We start from the raw sequence: 17,950 nt of genomic DNA, 5'->3' as shown, positions 1-17,950 counted from the left end.
TCCCCTTTTTTTCTGTTTATCTGAAAACTTCTAAAACATCAAGTGATTTAGTCAATGTGGAGGATTCTTAACTTTGTTAGAAACAGGAGTATTTTTGGTATCTAATTAGAAATAATAAGATTAGATATTACCTAATTAGGAAAGGGAGTTTGACTGTTTTTCCAAGTTCTCCTTCAAGAATCTATCTCTCATCTCTTATAATTAGAGAAATGCAATGCCAAAGTAGCACCTCACACTTAGGAGACCAGCTGATAGGACAGTCAGGGAAAATAATAAATGTTGGAAGAGTTGTGACAAAAATCGGGACACTAATGCATTGCTAGTGGAGTTATGAATTAATCCAGCCATTCTGGAAGGCAATTTGGAACTATGCACAAAGGGCTTTAAAAGAATGCCTGCCCTTTGATCCAGCTATAGCACTGCTGGGTTTGTACCCCAAAGAGATAATAAGGAAACAGACTTGTACAAGAATATTCATAGCAGCTCTCTTTGTGGTGGCCAAAAATTGGAAAATGAGGGGATGCCCTCCGATTGGGGAATGGCTGAACAAATTGTGGTATATATTGGTGATGGAATACTATTGTGCTCAAAGGAATAATAAAGTGGAGGATTTCTATATGAACTGGGAGAACCTCAATTAACTGATGCAGAGTGAAATGAGAAGAACCAAGAGAACATTATACACAGAAATTGAAACACTGTGGAACAATCCAATATAATGGATTTTGCTACTAGTAGCAAAGCAACAAGCCAGGACATTCCTGAAGGACTTATGGGAAAGAATGTTAACCACATTGAGAGAAAAAACTATGGGAGTAGAAACGCAAATGAAAAATATTATCTCATTTTATCACACGTATGTGATTTGGGATTTAGGTTCTATAACAAAAATGAATAACATGGAAATAGGTATCAAATGATAACATTTGTACAACCCAGTGGAATTGCTTGTCAGCTCTGGGAGGGGGAAGTGAAGAGGGGAGGGAAAGAAAATGAATCATGTAAACATGGGAAAATATTTAAAAATATATTTAAAAAATTTTAAAAATAAAGTTAAGTCTTTGTCTTATTTCCCACTGGAAAAAAAAAGAATCTGTCTCTCATGTCTTATATCTGTCAAGCACCCTTGGCTCTCTGCAGAGAGGATAATCTGAGCCTTATAATTTTTGATTTTGTTTACATCACAGTATCACTTATCCCATTTGTCCCTTGAACTCCTTTAAAGTCCATTGTGGCTTGGGAAACCCCAGGGTCAAGGGTTTCCAGCCTTCTCCGGGAAGCCTGGATTTTCTTCTGTTGCAATAAGTGCCAGAACTCAGGTATGTCTGGTTATGTTCAACACTGGGTTCTTCCTTGTGGAGATTCCATAGATTCTACTTGCAGATTACTTCTACCTATTATTACCAATTCAAGAAAGCTTTCTGTGACAATTTCTTGGACTATCATTTAGGTTCTCTGCATTTTCGAAGATATATATATTAAGTCTCAGGTCTTATTTGAGGAACCTTCTTAACGATACTATTCTAAAATCTTAAAAATGATACTAGCTAAAACCAATTAGGGAAAATAGCCTATAGAAAATAGAAAGGATTAACACTACATTATGAAAACACCAAACAGTCTGGATACATACGGTTCAGCAAGCATCATGGGTAGGGCATTCTCTTGTATCTTAGATGGCCGGTTAAAGCCCATAGCATAGACCCCTTGCAGAAGCTGAGGTTTCCTAGAAGGAATATAATGAAAATGAGGCATCCAAAATTATAGTAGGTAAATGATAATTAAACATCTTTCTGTTCAGTCTACTTCCCATCAGCAAGGAGTAGATCCCTAGTACTAATACCAAATGAACTTTTCCAGGACATTCATACTAGCATCTTCTCTTAAACAAATACAATCTCCAGTAGTTTCTTTAACTTAGAAAATTCAGAACAGCTCCTTTTTTTAGGACAACAGATAAATTTCTACCCGTCCACAAATCAGGCCAGCCCTGGATTGGTATTTCTTGGAAATTGCAGAAATGATAACTATAAAGTAATTCACAGAAAGAATTTTTAAAAGGACAAATATTTAAATTAAAGGTATTTCCCACTATAAAAAGAATATTTAAGTTTTATAAAATAGTAATTCAATTTTGGTTACTTCTCAGTAGAGGCATTTAACAATCAGATGTGGATCAGGAACAGAAAAGCATATGAAACTAAGTTCTAAACTGTGTTATAAAAGATTAAGAAATAATACAATGACAATGGCCTAGTCTGAAATCCTTGAATCAAAAATCTCAATCTCTCTTCCTTGAAAAGGAGACAATTTGAGGGAGAGATCTTAATTCTCTGAAAGATATTTATTCTTGTGATGGTGACCAAATAAGTAGCCACCAAATGGAAATGTCTTTGTTCAATTCAATTAAGAAAGGACTATCTTTGTTCACCTTTATTCAAATGGAAAGGGGAGCAAAGGTGAGACCTTGGGCAGACTTCCTGGGGCTATAGCAGTCATTATGGCTTCCACAGGCCTTCTGCCCTATGCCTGGCTTGAACTACAGTATAGGATTAGATTGGGATGAAGAAGGTAGAGTGATCCCTCACCTATCATGGGAGTTATGTTCTATGAATCTTAAAATTTCTCAGACTCTACCTTAGAACATTTGGTTAAGGCTATTCCCCATTTAAACAATGGAGGTACTTGATCAGGAATGTATTGAGAACTTTAAAATTACTCCACCCATACTTAGGCATATCTTAGGGGAAGATAAAGTTGTAAAACTCCTTACTGAACAATGAAAAGTACCTAACCCATACTTATAGTAAGGCAAAAGCCTTTAAGCTAGGTCTATTTTTAGATCTGATACAAAAGGGTGCTAAGTACCTATGAAGGTCAAATTAATCACTAAAAGGTCAGGCAACTTGCAAGGGAAAACCTTAGCAAAGAGGTGTGAAATACTCAGAAGTTTTTGTCTACCCAGAGAAGGTGATAACAAGATGTGAATTAAGAAGGTGATAACAAGATGTGAATTAAGAATGGTCAGTCCTTTGGAAAAGGTCTACTGTGATTGGTAGATGTGAAAATTTAGGAGAGGTGACATAGGAGAAAATTCTCTTTAAAAGGAGGTCAGAGGCCTCTGGGCTTAGTTCAGCTTTGGTAGGTGAATTGGAGGTCAGGAGTCAGAGGAGGCTGCTGGGTCTCTGAACACTAGAGTTTTGTTTGGAAAGATCTTGTGGTGAGTGATGAAAGACTGACTTAGTTTCTCTCTTAAAAAGAAAGGCTTAGGCCATTGGCCTAGGCCCTACCCTTTTCCTATTATTTCCTCTTACTCTGTCTCTCTCCCTTTCCTTATTTCCTTCATTTATATTAATTAAAATCTCCATAAAACCCAGCTGACTTGGGTATTTCATATTTGGGAATTTTTCCCATGGTGACCACTTATTTTTTATTTAAATCAGACACTAAAAATTATCTTTACAGTTTGGGCAATTCACAGTCTTGAACCCACATTTTCGCGATCACAGTTTATGGAAAACACTCTTTTGTCTGTGACAGTTCCAAAAACCTCCGCAATAGGTGAAAATCTGTGAAGTAGTGGCATCATATTTATTTTATTATTTATATCTATTTTAAGGCTTTATCAACCGTTTCCCCTCTCCTATAAACCTCTACCACATTCTTATTAACCTACAGTCACTGAGTCCAGGATACAGAACATAGCATAGTGGTCAGTCACCTTTCATTCCATTAGCCAATAGTGTGCCATGATAAGTGTAACTCCACGATAAAGAATTAGATATAAATTTTTTAAAACCTATGATACAGTAAAGTCTCGATAAGTGAACCACGATATAGCAAGGGATAACTGTAGTCAGAAATTTCTTCCTGAATTCCAACAGCTTATAGGCTGTCACTTTCTTCAGTTCATGATTCTAAGAGTGGGAATTGCATGTTATCCTTTTTTTTTTGGGGGGGGGGGGAATAAGGAATTTCTTCTTTCTTTCTTTTTTTCTAAATAAACCCTTAACTTCCATCTTAGAATCAATACTATGCACTTGTTCTAAAGCAGAAGAGTAGTAAGGGCTAGGCAATGGGGGTTAAGTGACTTGCCCAGGATCACACAGCAAGGAAATGTCTGAGGCCAGATTTGAACCTAGGACCTCCCGTCTCTAGGGCTGGCTCTCAATCCACTGAGCCATCCAGCTGCTCCCTAGAAGGTATTTCTAAACAAAATAAACCTGAAATGAGTCTGATCATGCTTCTCCTTCTGTACAGGTAAGTTAACTGAGCTAGACCTGGAGACGGGAGGTCCTGGAATTAAATCTAGCCACAGACACTTCCTAGTAGTGTGACCTTGGACAAGTCCCTTGATCTCAATTGCCTAGCCCATGTCCCTATCCCCCTATCTTTTCAGGGATACTTGCCTCCAGGCCTTTAGACTATTCAATGCCCACATTGCTCTGCACTTAGAGCTCTTCTATTTCTTCATTTTTTCTAGAGATGAAGTCGGAACTGCATCACTAACACCTCAGATGCTCTTGACCTTCTGTTGATATCACAGTTGAGCACTTTAACATCAGAATATGATACTGTTCTTTACACATGTTATCTTTTCAGTCTGTCTTGTCTCCATACTCAGATACATTCCTTGTTCAGTGAAGCACTTGAGTCAGTTAATTAAAAACAACCAACATCAAGTACTTCGTATGAGCAGGGCAGCTCCTTCTGAACTGAGAGTCTGAACACAGATCAAAGCATGTCATTTTCCACTTTACTTCCTTCGTGAGTTTTTTCTTGACTATGTGATGGGCATCTTGTTTCACAACATGATGAATAGGGAAAGATGTACTACATGATAGCACCTATATGGCTTACGTTGCTTACCAGCCCTGAGAGTGGGGAGGGAGAGAATTTCTATTCCAAACTGTCAGAAAATGAATATTAAAAATTGTTTCTATAAGCAGTTGGGAAAAAAATACAATTAAAAAAAGAATGGGACAGCTCCTTCTGGACAGTGCCTAGAAGCAGGTCCGCTATCATGGTCCTCTCCATGCTGCTGCCAATAAAACCCGCAGTGGTCATCATACAAGGCCTCCCCAGGAAAGGCTTCAAGGAGCACGGGTGGTATTGCTGGAAAAGAGCTTGCTTTCTGGCAAGAGGGGAGAGTAAAATGTTCCCTCAATCCCCCACTCAAGCTATAGGGCAATCTCTCAGAGGCTTCTCAGGGCAAGGATGGTGTACCCTGCAGGATGGGGAGGTCTGGCTGCTAGACAATAGCACTAAGTGACGGAGAGATCTCGGTATACACTCAGAACAGCGTGTGTAAGTGCAGCACCTATAGTCTAATAAAACTACAGCACAGAGAGCTTTCCAAATGAATCCCCACATTGAGCCTGTGAGACCTGAGACAATCCCTCGTGGGGATAAATCAAAATCCCACTATGCTTTCTCGAATGCCAAGTTCTTAGGGTCAGAAGAAAAACAAGAGAATTAATACTTACAGTCGAAGCTCTTCAAAAGACTTCACTGAATAGAGGGGGGAATTTGGATCCCGCTGCAGGACTTCCACCTGATTTGTGTTATCAACGAGGTTGCTTCTAATCAACTTGTTCAGCAGTGACTGAGCAGCTCTGTCCTCTGCAAAGAAAGAACCAATACAAGGATGATGACAGGTCCAGGTCTGGCAAATCAAACTTATTACAAGCTCCAATGCCCACCCACTCACTGCTTGTGGGGCAGCCTTCCTGGCTTGGTCCCATTCTTTTAGAACTTAATTTCCAGGATCTTTTTAACTTGTCTTCTGCCATAAGAAAGAATGTCAAAGTTAGTTACCTTTCTCTTCTTCATCTGTCTTTCCTGAATTCTCATCAGCTTTGACAATACCTGTATCAGAAAGATAATTGCAATTATTCAAGGGCATCTAACAGATGTAGCCACTTAAAATACGATGGTAGATTTACTTCAGTCATCCAATGAAGAAACCCACCCTGGCAACCACAGCCACACTTTGGACTATTCTAGCCATCGCAAAAGAACAGAATCATTATGAATCAATGAACACTAGTTGATAAATATGACTATCACTGAACTTATGGGATCAAGTGCTGGACAGAGATACTGGCAAATTGGAGGAACCTGACCCAGCATTTTCCAAACACTATGCCAACCAAAAAAACAGCTATAGTATTGACTGTCTAGTGAAACTTCCATAACTGGACATTTTGGGTTTCCAGAATAGAGCATCTGAATCCCTCATGCTCATACTCATGCTTCCTCTCCCTTTCCCTCTCTCTTTCTCTCTCTCCCTCTCTCTCTCCCTACTATTTATCTTTGTATGAATTTGAAATTTTATAGTGATAGTCTCCACCACAGTAAATAGTAGGACAACTTTGGAATCAGGGAGAACTGGGTTCAAGTTCCATCTCTAACATACAGTCTGTGTGACCCTAAGCAAGTCCCTTAACTTCTCAGTACCCTAGAAAACCCTCTAAGGTTACAAATTCCAGAGGAGCTGCCCATCTATATTCAATCAACCAACAAGCATTTATTTAAGTGCCTGGAATTAGAAGCATAAATACAATCAATGAAACACCATCTACATTTGTATATAAGGAGGCAGACAAATACATGCTGAAGTGTATAGAGAGTAAATCCAAGGTGGTTTGAGAAGGAAGGCATGCAAATGGGAGGTCAAGAAAGGGGTCATGAGGAAACCTGAGCTTCACATGGTCACCAAAAAAGCGATTCTATGAAGTGGAGGTGATAAGGGAGTGCAGTTTAGCCATGGGAGATAGGAGGAATGTCATGTGTGAAAAACAGAGAGACTACCACTTTGGCTGGATGCAAGGGTGAGTAATGGTCAATGAAGCTAGAAATAGACTGGGGCCAGGCTGGGAAGGTCTTTAAAAGCCAGAGGAGTTTATTAATGTATCCTCTAGGCAATGGAAAAGTACACACACACACACACACACACACACACACACACACACACACACACACACGCACGCACGCACGCACGCACGCACGCACGCACATGCACTTATTGATTAATTGTAGGAGTTTCCTAACTGGAACAAGTATTGAAATTACAAGGCTTAAATAACAACAAAAATGCTAAATAAAAGCTACATTTTCCACATGGCTGTTACAAATTCAAAGCAGAAATCTCCAAAGAAAACACACTGACTTTTACATTGGCTTATGGTTACTAACTACTCACCATTGGCATCTGGTTTGATTTTCTCTTCCTTGATATGCAAGCTGCTCAACTAAGAGAGGAACAAAAGGCAAAAGTTTTAGACCTCTAGCCATGAGAGCTTCTCTGGGAAGCCGTAGGCAGGAAGAATCTCTATTATGTTTAACTTGTTTCAATCATTAAAACTGTACAACGGTGCCTCTGAGTCTAGAGGTGGGGAAGATGAATTCATCAACAGGCCAGATTTTACCTGATGTGTTCAGAGTGCCTGTTTCCATTTTTACTTCATGACTTATGAACCTATTTGATTCTGTATGCCACCACTTGGGTGAGGTAGCAGCTTTAGGTCAACAGAGTTGATGTCAAGCCAGAGCATCAGGAAAACCTGGTTTCAAGGCCTGCCTCAGACAATTCACTTACTTGCCGTCCACAGGACCAAGGACCAAGTCCCTGAACATCTTGAAGCCTCAGACATCTCACAAAGAACTACACAGATTGAACTACACTCCAGTCAAGTTTCTATGCCAGTAGTGAAATGACACAGCAACAAAAACCTGTAGAAATACAGTACTAGGAGTGATTTGGCAGAATTGGTTTTGCAGAATGGAAAAGTATTATTATCTAAACATCTCAGTTACACTCACCTATTTCTTGAGCCTGATTTCAGCACCATCTAAAATCCTGGTTAAATCCCCCAAGTCACTATAGTCAGGCTGTATCCATACTTGAGAACTTTTAGGCTGGAAATAGTCTTGATTCATGACTTTGGCCACTATTCTACTGTCAAGATAAGGAGCCAGGCCCTCCAGCTCTTGGCTCTAGGTATTCTTTCTAGCTACCCCCCAGCCCTGAATGCTCTCCCTCTTCATCTCTACTTCTTGGCTTCCTTGGCTTTCTTTAAGAGCCAGCTGAAGTCTCCTCTTTTTCTGGAAACCTTCAACAATCTCTATCTTCATTTCAGTGCCTTCCCTCTGTTCACTTATCCCAGCTTTTGTCTGAATAGATCTGTTTTCCTGTTGTCTCCTCCATTAGTCTGTAAGCCCACTGAGGACAGGGACTGGCTTTTATCTCTTTTTATTTCCCAGTGCTTAGTGCACAGTGTCTAACACATTACTGTTTTTCAGGCATGCCTGACAATCCATGACCCTTTTTGGAGTTTTCTTGGCAAAGTGTTTTAACATTTTTTTCTCAGGCTTATTTTACGGATGAAGAAACTGAGGCAAACAGAGTTAAGTGACTTGCTCAGGGTTACACAGCTAGTAAAGTATCTGAGGCCAGACTTGAACTCAGGAAGAGTTTTTCTGTCTCTAGGTCCAGTGCTCTATCTGCTGCACCACCTAACTGCCATTCCTGACACATAATAGGTGTCTTATAAATGTTTATTGACTATAGGGTATATAGTCTAACCCCTATTTTATAGATGAAGAAATTAATCATATAAAACCTATGTTCATTTAAAATCCTTAGGACTCTGATTCTTCACTGCTGATTCCACACTGAAAAATAGTTCAACCAATGGATTTCACATGTACACAATGCTTGCTACTGTGAAAGGAAATTTTTGGTTCTCTTTGTCTACTCAGAGTTTACATTTATAAAAAAGGAATCCTTTATTCTCTTTGCCTAGTTGGAGTCAACACTTTGGTTAACAATAACTTAAGTACCTCACTAGATTGAGAAGACCGGATTAACTCTCCTTTGTCTATCTTTTGATTGAATCAACACAAGCTTGATCTAGGTCAGTGGTTCTCAACCTTTCTAATGCTGTGACCCCGCAATACGGTTCCTCATGATGGTGATCCCAAACCAAAAAATTATTTTGGTGGCTACTTCAAAGCTGTAATTTTGCTAGTTACGATTCAGAATGTAAATACCTGATATGCATTATGTATTCTCATTGCTACAAATTGAGAGGTTGAGAACCACTGATCTAGGTGGAGGAGCTGGCAAACCACTTAGACTCCAAGTCTTAGAGAATTCACTTAGGGGACACTTAGAGAATGCCCCGTTGGGCAGCGCTAGGCAATTTGGAAGCTGTGATTGGCCCCTGTGAAGAGGGGAAGGGACAAATGTAAAAAATAGACGAATCCAGGACTTCAATCCCCAGAAGCCCTTGCTCCACTTCCCCAGAATGCTTTGTAATCTCACTGAAATTCTCACCTGGGCCGAGAGCAAGATGGGATATTTAAACCTGGTTGTGAATAGGCTCAGCCTCTTTTGGACTTCCGTTTTGGAGCAGATGCGTCTCTTCCATGATGTGAGGTTATCCTGTCTAGGCCTCTCTGGCCTAGGCATGTGCTTTCTTATTCTGTATTTTCTTTAATCCTTAACCTTTAATAAACCTCATAAAAATACAATACTCCTTTCAGAGAGAAACTAATTTTTTCCTGCCTCAGTCTCCCCTAAATTTTAACTGTTACACAAGGAGCCACTATAAAAGGTCCTGAATTTCTGGGGCTGGGAGTTCAGCTTCAAGAAGGAAGTCAGTCAAAGGAAGAAAGTTGGCCTCAGGAGTCAGCTTCAGCTCAAGTCATCATTTTGGCATGCATCTTGGAGGGAACTTGGGTGAGTGGATAGCAAGCTTTCCCTTCCTGCCTTATGGAGAGAGTTTAATTGAAGTCCTGGCTGAGCATCAGAGCAATATTTAGTTAGATAAGCTAATGTCTTCTCTACCATTCTGTATTTCTCTACTTTCACTCTTTCCACCTCTTTTGTAAATAAAAGCTATTGACAGGCCATTTCAACTTTGAGCAATAGTACTTTGAATTGGCGACCACCGTTATTATTTATAATTTTCATATATTTTAGTCAAACCATTAATTTTTAATTCCTACACTACACAGTTTAAAAGAGCTTTTCTCCTGACAAGTCTAACAGTATTACCTCATTTTATAGATGAGAAGTTTAAAGGACATGTCACCCACTCCTCCTTTGATCAGGGAGGTTCCCTGCCTAGGTGCCAAGGTCACCCAGAGAGGAAGGGGTAGAGCTGGGGCATGGTCTCAGGACCTGGGACACTAAGCTCAGCCCAGTGCCTGGGCTATAGAAGGTCCTTCATTAAGATTTAATAAGTGGCTTGTCATTCAACTACTCTGAGGCCTACTCAGATCTAAGGATTTCAAATGGGAAAATGTATAGACCCTCCCCTGACCTCCAGTCTTCAATCTCTAAAATAATGTCTGTCTGTCTGTCTCTCTCTCTCTCTGAAGCTACTGCCAAATCTTGTCAATTCTATTTCTCCATTTGAGGTTTGCTAGGCAAAGATACTGGAGTGATTTACCCTGGGTCACCTAGCTAAGCAGTGTCTGAGGCCATATTTAAACTCAGAAGATGAGTGTTCCTTGACTCCAGGCCTGGCACTCTCTCCACTGTGCCATCTAGCTAGGAATTCATCCCCTTCTTTCCTGACAATGACACCAGACTGATGCAGGTCTTTAGCACCTCATACCTAGACTGTTGCAACAGCCTCCTGGGGGATCTGCCTGTCTCAAGTATCTCCCTACTTCAGTTCATCCTGAACTCAGCTGCCAAATGGACCTTTTTTAAAGCACAGATCTGACTAGGGCATATACTGTTCCACATTTCCAAACCCTCTGTTCAATAAACTCCAGTGCCTCATTCCTTATCCTCTCCAGGATCCAATATATAAAATCTACTGCTTGGCATTCAAAGCCCTTCATAATCTGGCCTTCTCTGGTTTCCTTGCTATTCCTCTCATTAGACAAGGAATCTCCTGATTCTATGCATTTTCACAGGCCATTTTCCATGCCTAGAATTCTCTCCACCTTTTACAAGATGCCCTTCCTAGACTCTGTGACTCTAGCATCAGTTTATCCTGCCTATTTCTTATTTGTTCATAGTTGTTGCCTGTTGTCTGCCCCATTTCACTAGGAGCCCCTGGAGAGCAGGGACTCTTGCTGGCTTGATTTGAGATTAAAACACAAACAATACAATCCTTGATCTCAAAGAGTTTACTTTCTATTGGAAGACACAATTGGTAGACAATGAGTATAGCCCAAGGAAAACTGAAGTGAAGAGAGCAACACAGTATTACAACAGCAGGGAATAGTCAAGTGAAAGCTTGGGAGAACAACATCCTAGTCTAGAAGGACAGGGATGAGGTAAGAGGGAAGGTGAGAACAAACACATTCTTGCCTTCCACTCATTTCTCTGATGCCCCCACTCTGCTCTGGGGTGTGAATTTTAAAACTATTCCACCCTAATCAGAACATACTTTAGAAGATATGATTTAGCTATTTCCTGATCAATAACAATAGAGATACTTGGACTAACAGAATCAGGTCTTAGGAGCTCTACATTTCGCCACCCTCCTTAGTTTAACAAGATTAGGAAGGTCTGCACCAAAGTCAAGTTTTAAGTATCTGAGAAAACTGGCCTTCAACAGACATGTGCAGAAAAAGCGGACAGACCCCTGGGCTGTCCTAAGTCAAGCTATGATTGGTACAGATGAGACACAGGAAAGTGACGTAAAACCATCTATATAAGGCACATCACTGGCTCTCTTTGCTCTCTTTTCCTGGAGAGGCAACTCTGACTGGCAGCATGCTAGGCGTTCCGACATCTTGGAGTGGTGGCAGTTATTTTCCTGGGTTTGGTGGTGAGTTTTCCCTTGAGCTGATTCAGGTTCGGGCATCTTGGCTGAGTCTCTTTTGGAGTTCAGGCTGACTCCTTCCTCCTTCACAGTCCAAAACCTTACTTTCTAGATCTTCTAATCTTCCCGCCCAGTACTAGCCAGGCGGGAGAAAACCTTACTCCTTTTCCTTCTTCCTTCTCCTTAATCTCCTCCACTATCAATTAAATCACCATAAAATTTACAGCTGACTTGGATATTTTATTATTTGGGATTTTCCCTGGCAACTGTTTAAATTTAGATTTAAGTCACAACGCTAAAATTATCTTTACAGGGGTTCCCCACTTCATTAAGCTAGCTTTCCCCTTCTTCTGCCCAGAGGAAGGCTTTCTTGATCTTTTCCAGCTATCAAGCTCATCTCCACTTCCACCCCATCCCAATCCTGTTGGGCACCCTCCACAGCCACCTTAGACTGAGCCTCTGGGTCCCTAGCTCTGTTGACAAACTACTGAAACCAGAATTGGGACTCCACAACACTTCCAGTCATCTCTGCAGTGATGTAAGTAAATCCTTCCCTCTTTTGGGCTCCCCTTTAATAGGGTGCCTTTCTCCATTAGAATGAAAACCCCTCTATACTAAAAGGGTTATAAAACTGCATATCCTTCACCTGGCAATACCTCTACTAGTATTATCTCAAAGAGATCAAAGAAAAGGGAAAGGATCTATTTATACAAAAGTATTTATAGTACCTTTTTTTATGGTGTCAAACATACCAATACCTATAAAGGAATGTCTAGAGGGGATGCTCAGGATGAAACTGAGTGGTAGATGGCACTGAGCTGAACCTTAAAGTTAGAAATCTTCTAAGTCTTATAAAATTGATGCATATTACCACTCTTCTGCCTTGGAGCCAATACACAGTATTGACTCCAAGACGGAAGGTAAGGGTTTAAAAAAAAAAATTGATGCATATAATCACTGAGCCTGGCAGCTGTGTAGTAGTGGGAAAAGCAGTGGGACTTGTCAAAAGAAATGGGTTTAAAACCCAATTCTGTCATTTACTGCTGGTGACTGTGGATGAGGTCCTTTAACCACCTCAGGCCTTAGTGAGTCTTGTCTGGCCTGTCAACATTCTGAGAATGTAGTCTTAAAACTAAAGCAGGGATTAGCTTACTCGCAAATCCCTATTTCCCCAAATTCTTCACAAAATTAGAGAATGAAATAATCATGGTTCACCAATTCAGAAATGTTAGTGGCTTAGCACATCTAGGATTGGCCAAAAATCTAGATACCCCCAAATGATGTTTTTTTTTTTTCTGCTTAAGGATAAGAGGGGAGGAGAGAAAGAGAAGAAAGGGGAAGAAGCCAATAACTTCTGTGCTTTAAAGCCCCCAACACACTCTATAGAACAAAATCCTGGGCACATTTCCTGCTGCTCTTAAATGGTCAAGAACACAACAGAGTACCCAATTCATGAAGAACACCACTAGAAGATCCTTTGGTAATACTGAGGAATCAGAAAATAAAAGTTCTATACAAGGTGTCCATAAACAACAGATCTTTCTTTATTCAAAAACATCAGTTTCCAGGGCCTCAACAAAACTTCCTCACTGCAGACTTAATGTGCAAGATTTACTTTCTAGGATACAAAAGTTGGCAACAGTGTTGCTGCTAGTTTTTCAATGTTTGCTCAACTTTCAGAAGGTCTGCCCTGAAGTTGAACCACAGTGTTAATCATATTTTGGTGTCGGAATTAACTTGGGAAAAAGTTACTACAATGTACAAATATGAAAGGCAGTTTGTCATTATGATTTCTGATCATCCTTTAGCTCCATAAAAGGACCCAATACTTCCAGGGAAGTTTAAGGATGCTACAGAGCTTACCTCCCATTGTTAGTTTCACACTTCAGAAAAGCAGCTATCCGCAACTAGAATATATGTTACTTCAACACTAAAAAATAATATAGAGGAATTCTGGAATAAACTATATTGAATCTATATTTATATTTTCCTGTTATTGACTCATTTTTGGAGAAAAAAGGGCAAACGGGCATTTTATCAGCACTTGTGTCTGTGAAAGAAATAATCTGAGAGTGTGCAATGTAGAAACCTCACAAAGAAGTCAGATCTCCAAAACACAAACACCAGATAGTCAACTGAGAAGGCTTCCTTCAACACTTCCAGCCAGTGGCTATCAAGTTTGCAGTTTGTTTCAGAGGGAAGAACCATTCAGCTATCAGACCAAGCTTTTCATCATTCTAGTGACTTTGTATCCTATGTGGATGGATTGAATACTAGAGCGCATGGGAATAGCATATGTAATTTGAATGAAGTTACTAGAAAAGTATGGTTCTCATTCTAGTTTGACCCAAAATGGGTTAAACACAACTTACTTTACATACAATCACTCTCAATCCTCTCTGACCTATTTATGTCAATAAATTCCATTCAAGCCCCCAGCAGTTTCAAATTGTATTATTTCAGACTGAGAATACATTTCGCAACCATGCGGCATCATTTGACTGGAAATTCCCAAATTCCCAGGTCTAAGAACTTCATGAAGTGACTTTCTTACAACAGCCCACTGCTCATGAGGCCAGGTGTTCAATATAGGATCTGGGGGGAAATTCTTGGTAGACATTTTTGCGTTGTTTGTATCCCAACCATTTCTCCTCAGGTTCCCTTTAAGTGCCCAGCATCATGCTCTGCCTCAGGGTACACAGACAACATGAGAGAGTTCCTACCTGGGGGGACATATAAATGGATGAACAAATACAAAATAAACACCAAGAAAGTGGGGGATGTGTTTGGGAGTCTGGGGGCAGGCAGGCAAGAAGACTGCACTGTGAAAAGCAGGAAAAGCCTCCTGAGGGGGCACTAGAGAACCTGGATGGAATGGAGATTCCAGATGTGGAAGCGATGCCAGGGAGGGCATGCCAGGCACATCTCAGAAGCACAAATCTAGAGATAGTCTCAGCCTCTGCCAGAACCCTCCAGGCTTTAGTAAAGGAAAGTGGTTCAGCTAACGACCAATGGGGTGACTTAATTCCTGCCCTGTTTCGTGAAGAGGACCCACTGTTTTTTGGAATCAGTATTCTTTCATTGAATTTCCATTTCATTTGTCTTTCAATGTTGTCTTCCCTTACATTATTGTAATCATTCTCTCCATTATGCTTTCTTTGCTCTAAATCAGTTTCTCTCCATTTCTTTAAGTTTTACCTCCATTTTTTTTTTAAATTTTTAACCCTTACCTTCCATCTTGGAATCAATACTGTGTATTGGTTCTAAGGCAGAAGAGTGGTAAGGGCTAGGCAGGCAATGGGGGTTAAGTGACTTGCCCAGGGTTACACAGCTGAGAAGTGTCTGAGGCCAAATTCGAACCCAGGACCTCCCGTCTCTAGGCCTGGCTCTCAATCCAGAACTACCCAGCTGCCCCCACCTCCATTTTTCTTAATTGCTCTTCTTTAAAACATGGGGGGAGGGAGGCCTCTGGTTCACTTCCCCTTTTTTTGCTACCACAAAAAGCACTGGTATGAAGCTCCTGGTATATACTGAGCCTTTCTTTTTGTCTCTATGGGATATATTCGCAGTAGCAGAATTGCTAGATCAAACGTTATCTTTTATCACCTTTGCTAATTTTTTTTGAAATTTTTAAAAATTACTTATTACAAACAATATCCTTCAAATCATTTTGGGATCTCTCCCACACCCAAATACCACTGGCCACAGACCACCATTTTTTTTTTTGCTAATGTAATGGGTGTGAGTAGAAACCTCAGCGGTTTTTAAAATGTGTATTTCTCTTATTAGTGCTTGGGGAGCGGATACAGATAGGTGGCTTCCATGGATATCCAGGCCTAGGGACAGGAAGTCCTGGATTCAAACCTAGCCCCAGACCTTTCCAAGCTGTGAGACCCTGGGCAAGTCACTTAACCTCCAGTGCCTAGCCCTTTCCGCTTTTCTGCCTTGGAACGATACCCAGCATGGATTCTGAGCCGGAGGGGAGGGTTCAATTGTATTTCGCTTAGTATCGATGACTTGCAGTATTTTTTTCCTCCGTGATCGCCAATAGCCCTGCCTCCTAGTTCTTCTCCTGTGCCCCCTTGGAAACGGAGAATGGCCTCAGAGGTCAGGTGTTGCTGGATGCTCATTTCCGGGCGTGGCCAATCTGGGACAGTGGGTGCGGATTGCGTGCTGTGCCGGCCCTCAGACGTCGGGCGTGGGGGGGGGGGGCACAAAGACGGAGGCCGGCCCTCCCCTCACTCGCTGGGGCCTCCGAGCCTCCCAGTAAGTCTGAAGTCATCTCCGTTTTACAAACATGGAAACTGAGGCTGGGCGATCGCCTAGGATCAGGCCGCTCACGGAGCGTCTCGGACGGACTAAGCAGAAGCAGGATATGGAGCAGGGGAGTCCCCCGGATCTCGGCATACTCAGACCCTGGGCTCAGCCCTAGGAAGATTCCCTCCCCGCCTTCCCCCCCATCCCGCGCCAGGAGCATCTACTCACCGACTCGGCGGCCGCCTCCTGCTCGTCCACCGCCAGGGCCCAAGAGTCGGTGGCCATCGTCCCAAAAGCGCGGAAAAGAAGCAGCGGGGATAGCGGGGCTAGCGGGGCGGGGCTGGCCAGGCGCGCACACGAGCGGCGGCGGCGGGAAGCGACGGCAGCAGAGGCGGCGGCGGCCTTACGCGGTGGGGAGGGGAGGGTCCAGGCGTAGCGCCGTGCTAGGGCACGCATTCATTCGTAATGGCGCCGACGGCTGAAGCACTCACCCACTCACTGAGGGAGGGAGTGTACCCAATCGCATTGCGCCGGCACGGGAACGTTGACACCCCGCCCCGCGACGCGGTGGGCGGCACGGCCTTTCCCTCCCCCCAGGTTTTGTTTCTTGGCAGTATCTATGTTTCCTCTCCGCCCGGCTAGGGCAAGACGGCGTAGTCATCAAGGCCTCTTAAATGGGGTAATAAATCTTGCCGGAGCGTGCTGTGGACCCTCGGAGGGCCTCAGCCGCCAGACTGTATACGAGCCCAGAAGCTAGCCTGGTAGCGTAGCCCAGCGCCATTGACCACCCAGGGCCGGCCGGATGATCCTGGAGCCTTGGGCTCTCCTGTCCCCACAGGCCGGACTTGCGGACCTGTTTCTGCCGCTCTAGAACCTTCCCAGACCACACTCGTCCTTGGCAGGGATCCCCTGTGTTCCTGCTAGGGTCATCTTTGCCGAAATAGAGGGAGAAAAGGGGCACCGCGAGCCGGCCCACAGGGTCTCCTTCCGGTCCTCAGAGGCTCCATTGTTACTTTATGGGAGAGTCGACTTCTCAGCTCTGATGACAGAAGGCAGTTGTCTCATTACTTCAGTTTGGGCTCAGACCGGAGACCAGATTACTCCAAAAATGACTGTGCATTCCTTTCCCTCCAGTGTCGCCAAAGGAAATGACAGAGTTATGAGGCGTCCCCCAACCTGTCAGTCACAAAAGAAAAATCAGTACTCAAAGCTAACCCCCCCCCCCCAAAAAAAAATTGACAGGGCAGACCAGTGGCAAAAAATCCCTTCCCAGCCAGTCCTGAGACCCTAGGCCTCTGCTCAATGGGAACCCCCACACTACAGAAATTCCTGTCTACCTCGACCTCTCCCAAATGCTCCATATACTAATTGGTATGATTATAATCCAGTGTTCTCCAACTCCCTCTTAGTGAAACAAGTCCCCCGGGGTCCCATAATCTTACTTAAGGGATTCTGATGAAGACTCCACCTTAGGTTATCTACCCAGAACGAGTTTGTATTTGAATTCAGTTGGTAGGATTTAGGGACCTGAGATCATCTAGTCCCAACTCCCTTCATTTGGCAGAGGTGGTGAGGGAGGAAGTAACTTGTGCAGGGTTTTATGGCTATAGTCTGTAAAAGCATCAGCATTCCCACATGCAGGTCTTCAGTTTCTAAGGAAAGCATTTTTCCTATTCCACCATGCTGACCTGCCCTATCCCCTCAGCAGATTCCACTAAGATCAGCCCTTCAGAATGTCAACAATTCTCCCTTAACAAGGGGGCTAGACAAAAATTCTGTCCCCTACACCTTCCTCCAGCTTTCTAAAAATGGAGCCCCAGAAATCATCTCTTATTCCTCCCTATTGGCATCAATATTTTGGGTGCATTTTTCTATTCTGAGGTCAAATTTTATCCATTTTG

The 17,950-nt window shown here is 42.4% G+C and overlaps 1 protein-coding gene across 1 annotated transcript in view; it reads right to left on the bottom strand.

Moving 5' to 3' along the window:
- LOC100024333 (ATP-dependent RNA helicase DDX19B-like) overlaps positions 1 to 17,194 on the bottom strand; it is a 35,141-nt gene extending 17,947 nt beyond the window's left edge. The window contains exons 1-5 of the mRNA XM_001375590.4: positions 16,278 to 17,194; positions 7,205 to 7,253; positions 5,818 to 5,868; positions 5,487 to 5,622; positions 1,634 to 1,726 (exon numbers count right to left, since the gene is read on the bottom strand). Of these exons, the coding sequence (XP_001375627.1) occupies positions 1,634 to 1,726; positions 5,487 to 5,622; positions 5,818 to 5,868; positions 7,205 to 7,253; positions 16,278 to 16,505 (557 nt within the window). The 5' untranslated portion in view covers positions 16,506 to 17,194. The remainder of the gene's footprint in view (positions 1 to 1,633; positions 1,727 to 5,486; positions 5,623 to 5,817; positions 5,869 to 7,204; positions 7,254 to 16,277) is intronic.
- Between the last annotated feature and the right edge of the window lie 756 nt (positions 17,195 to 17,950).

Source organism: Monodelphis domestica, chromosome 1 (assembly GCF_027887165.1).
Source record: "Monodelphis domestica isolate mMonDom1 chromosome 1, mMonDom1.pri, whole genome shotgun sequence".
Taxonomy (NCBI): Eukaryota; Metazoa; Chordata; class Mammalia; order Didelphimorphia; family Didelphidae; genus Monodelphis; species Monodelphis domestica.
This window is presented reverse-complemented; position numbering and strand designations above follow the sequence as displayed.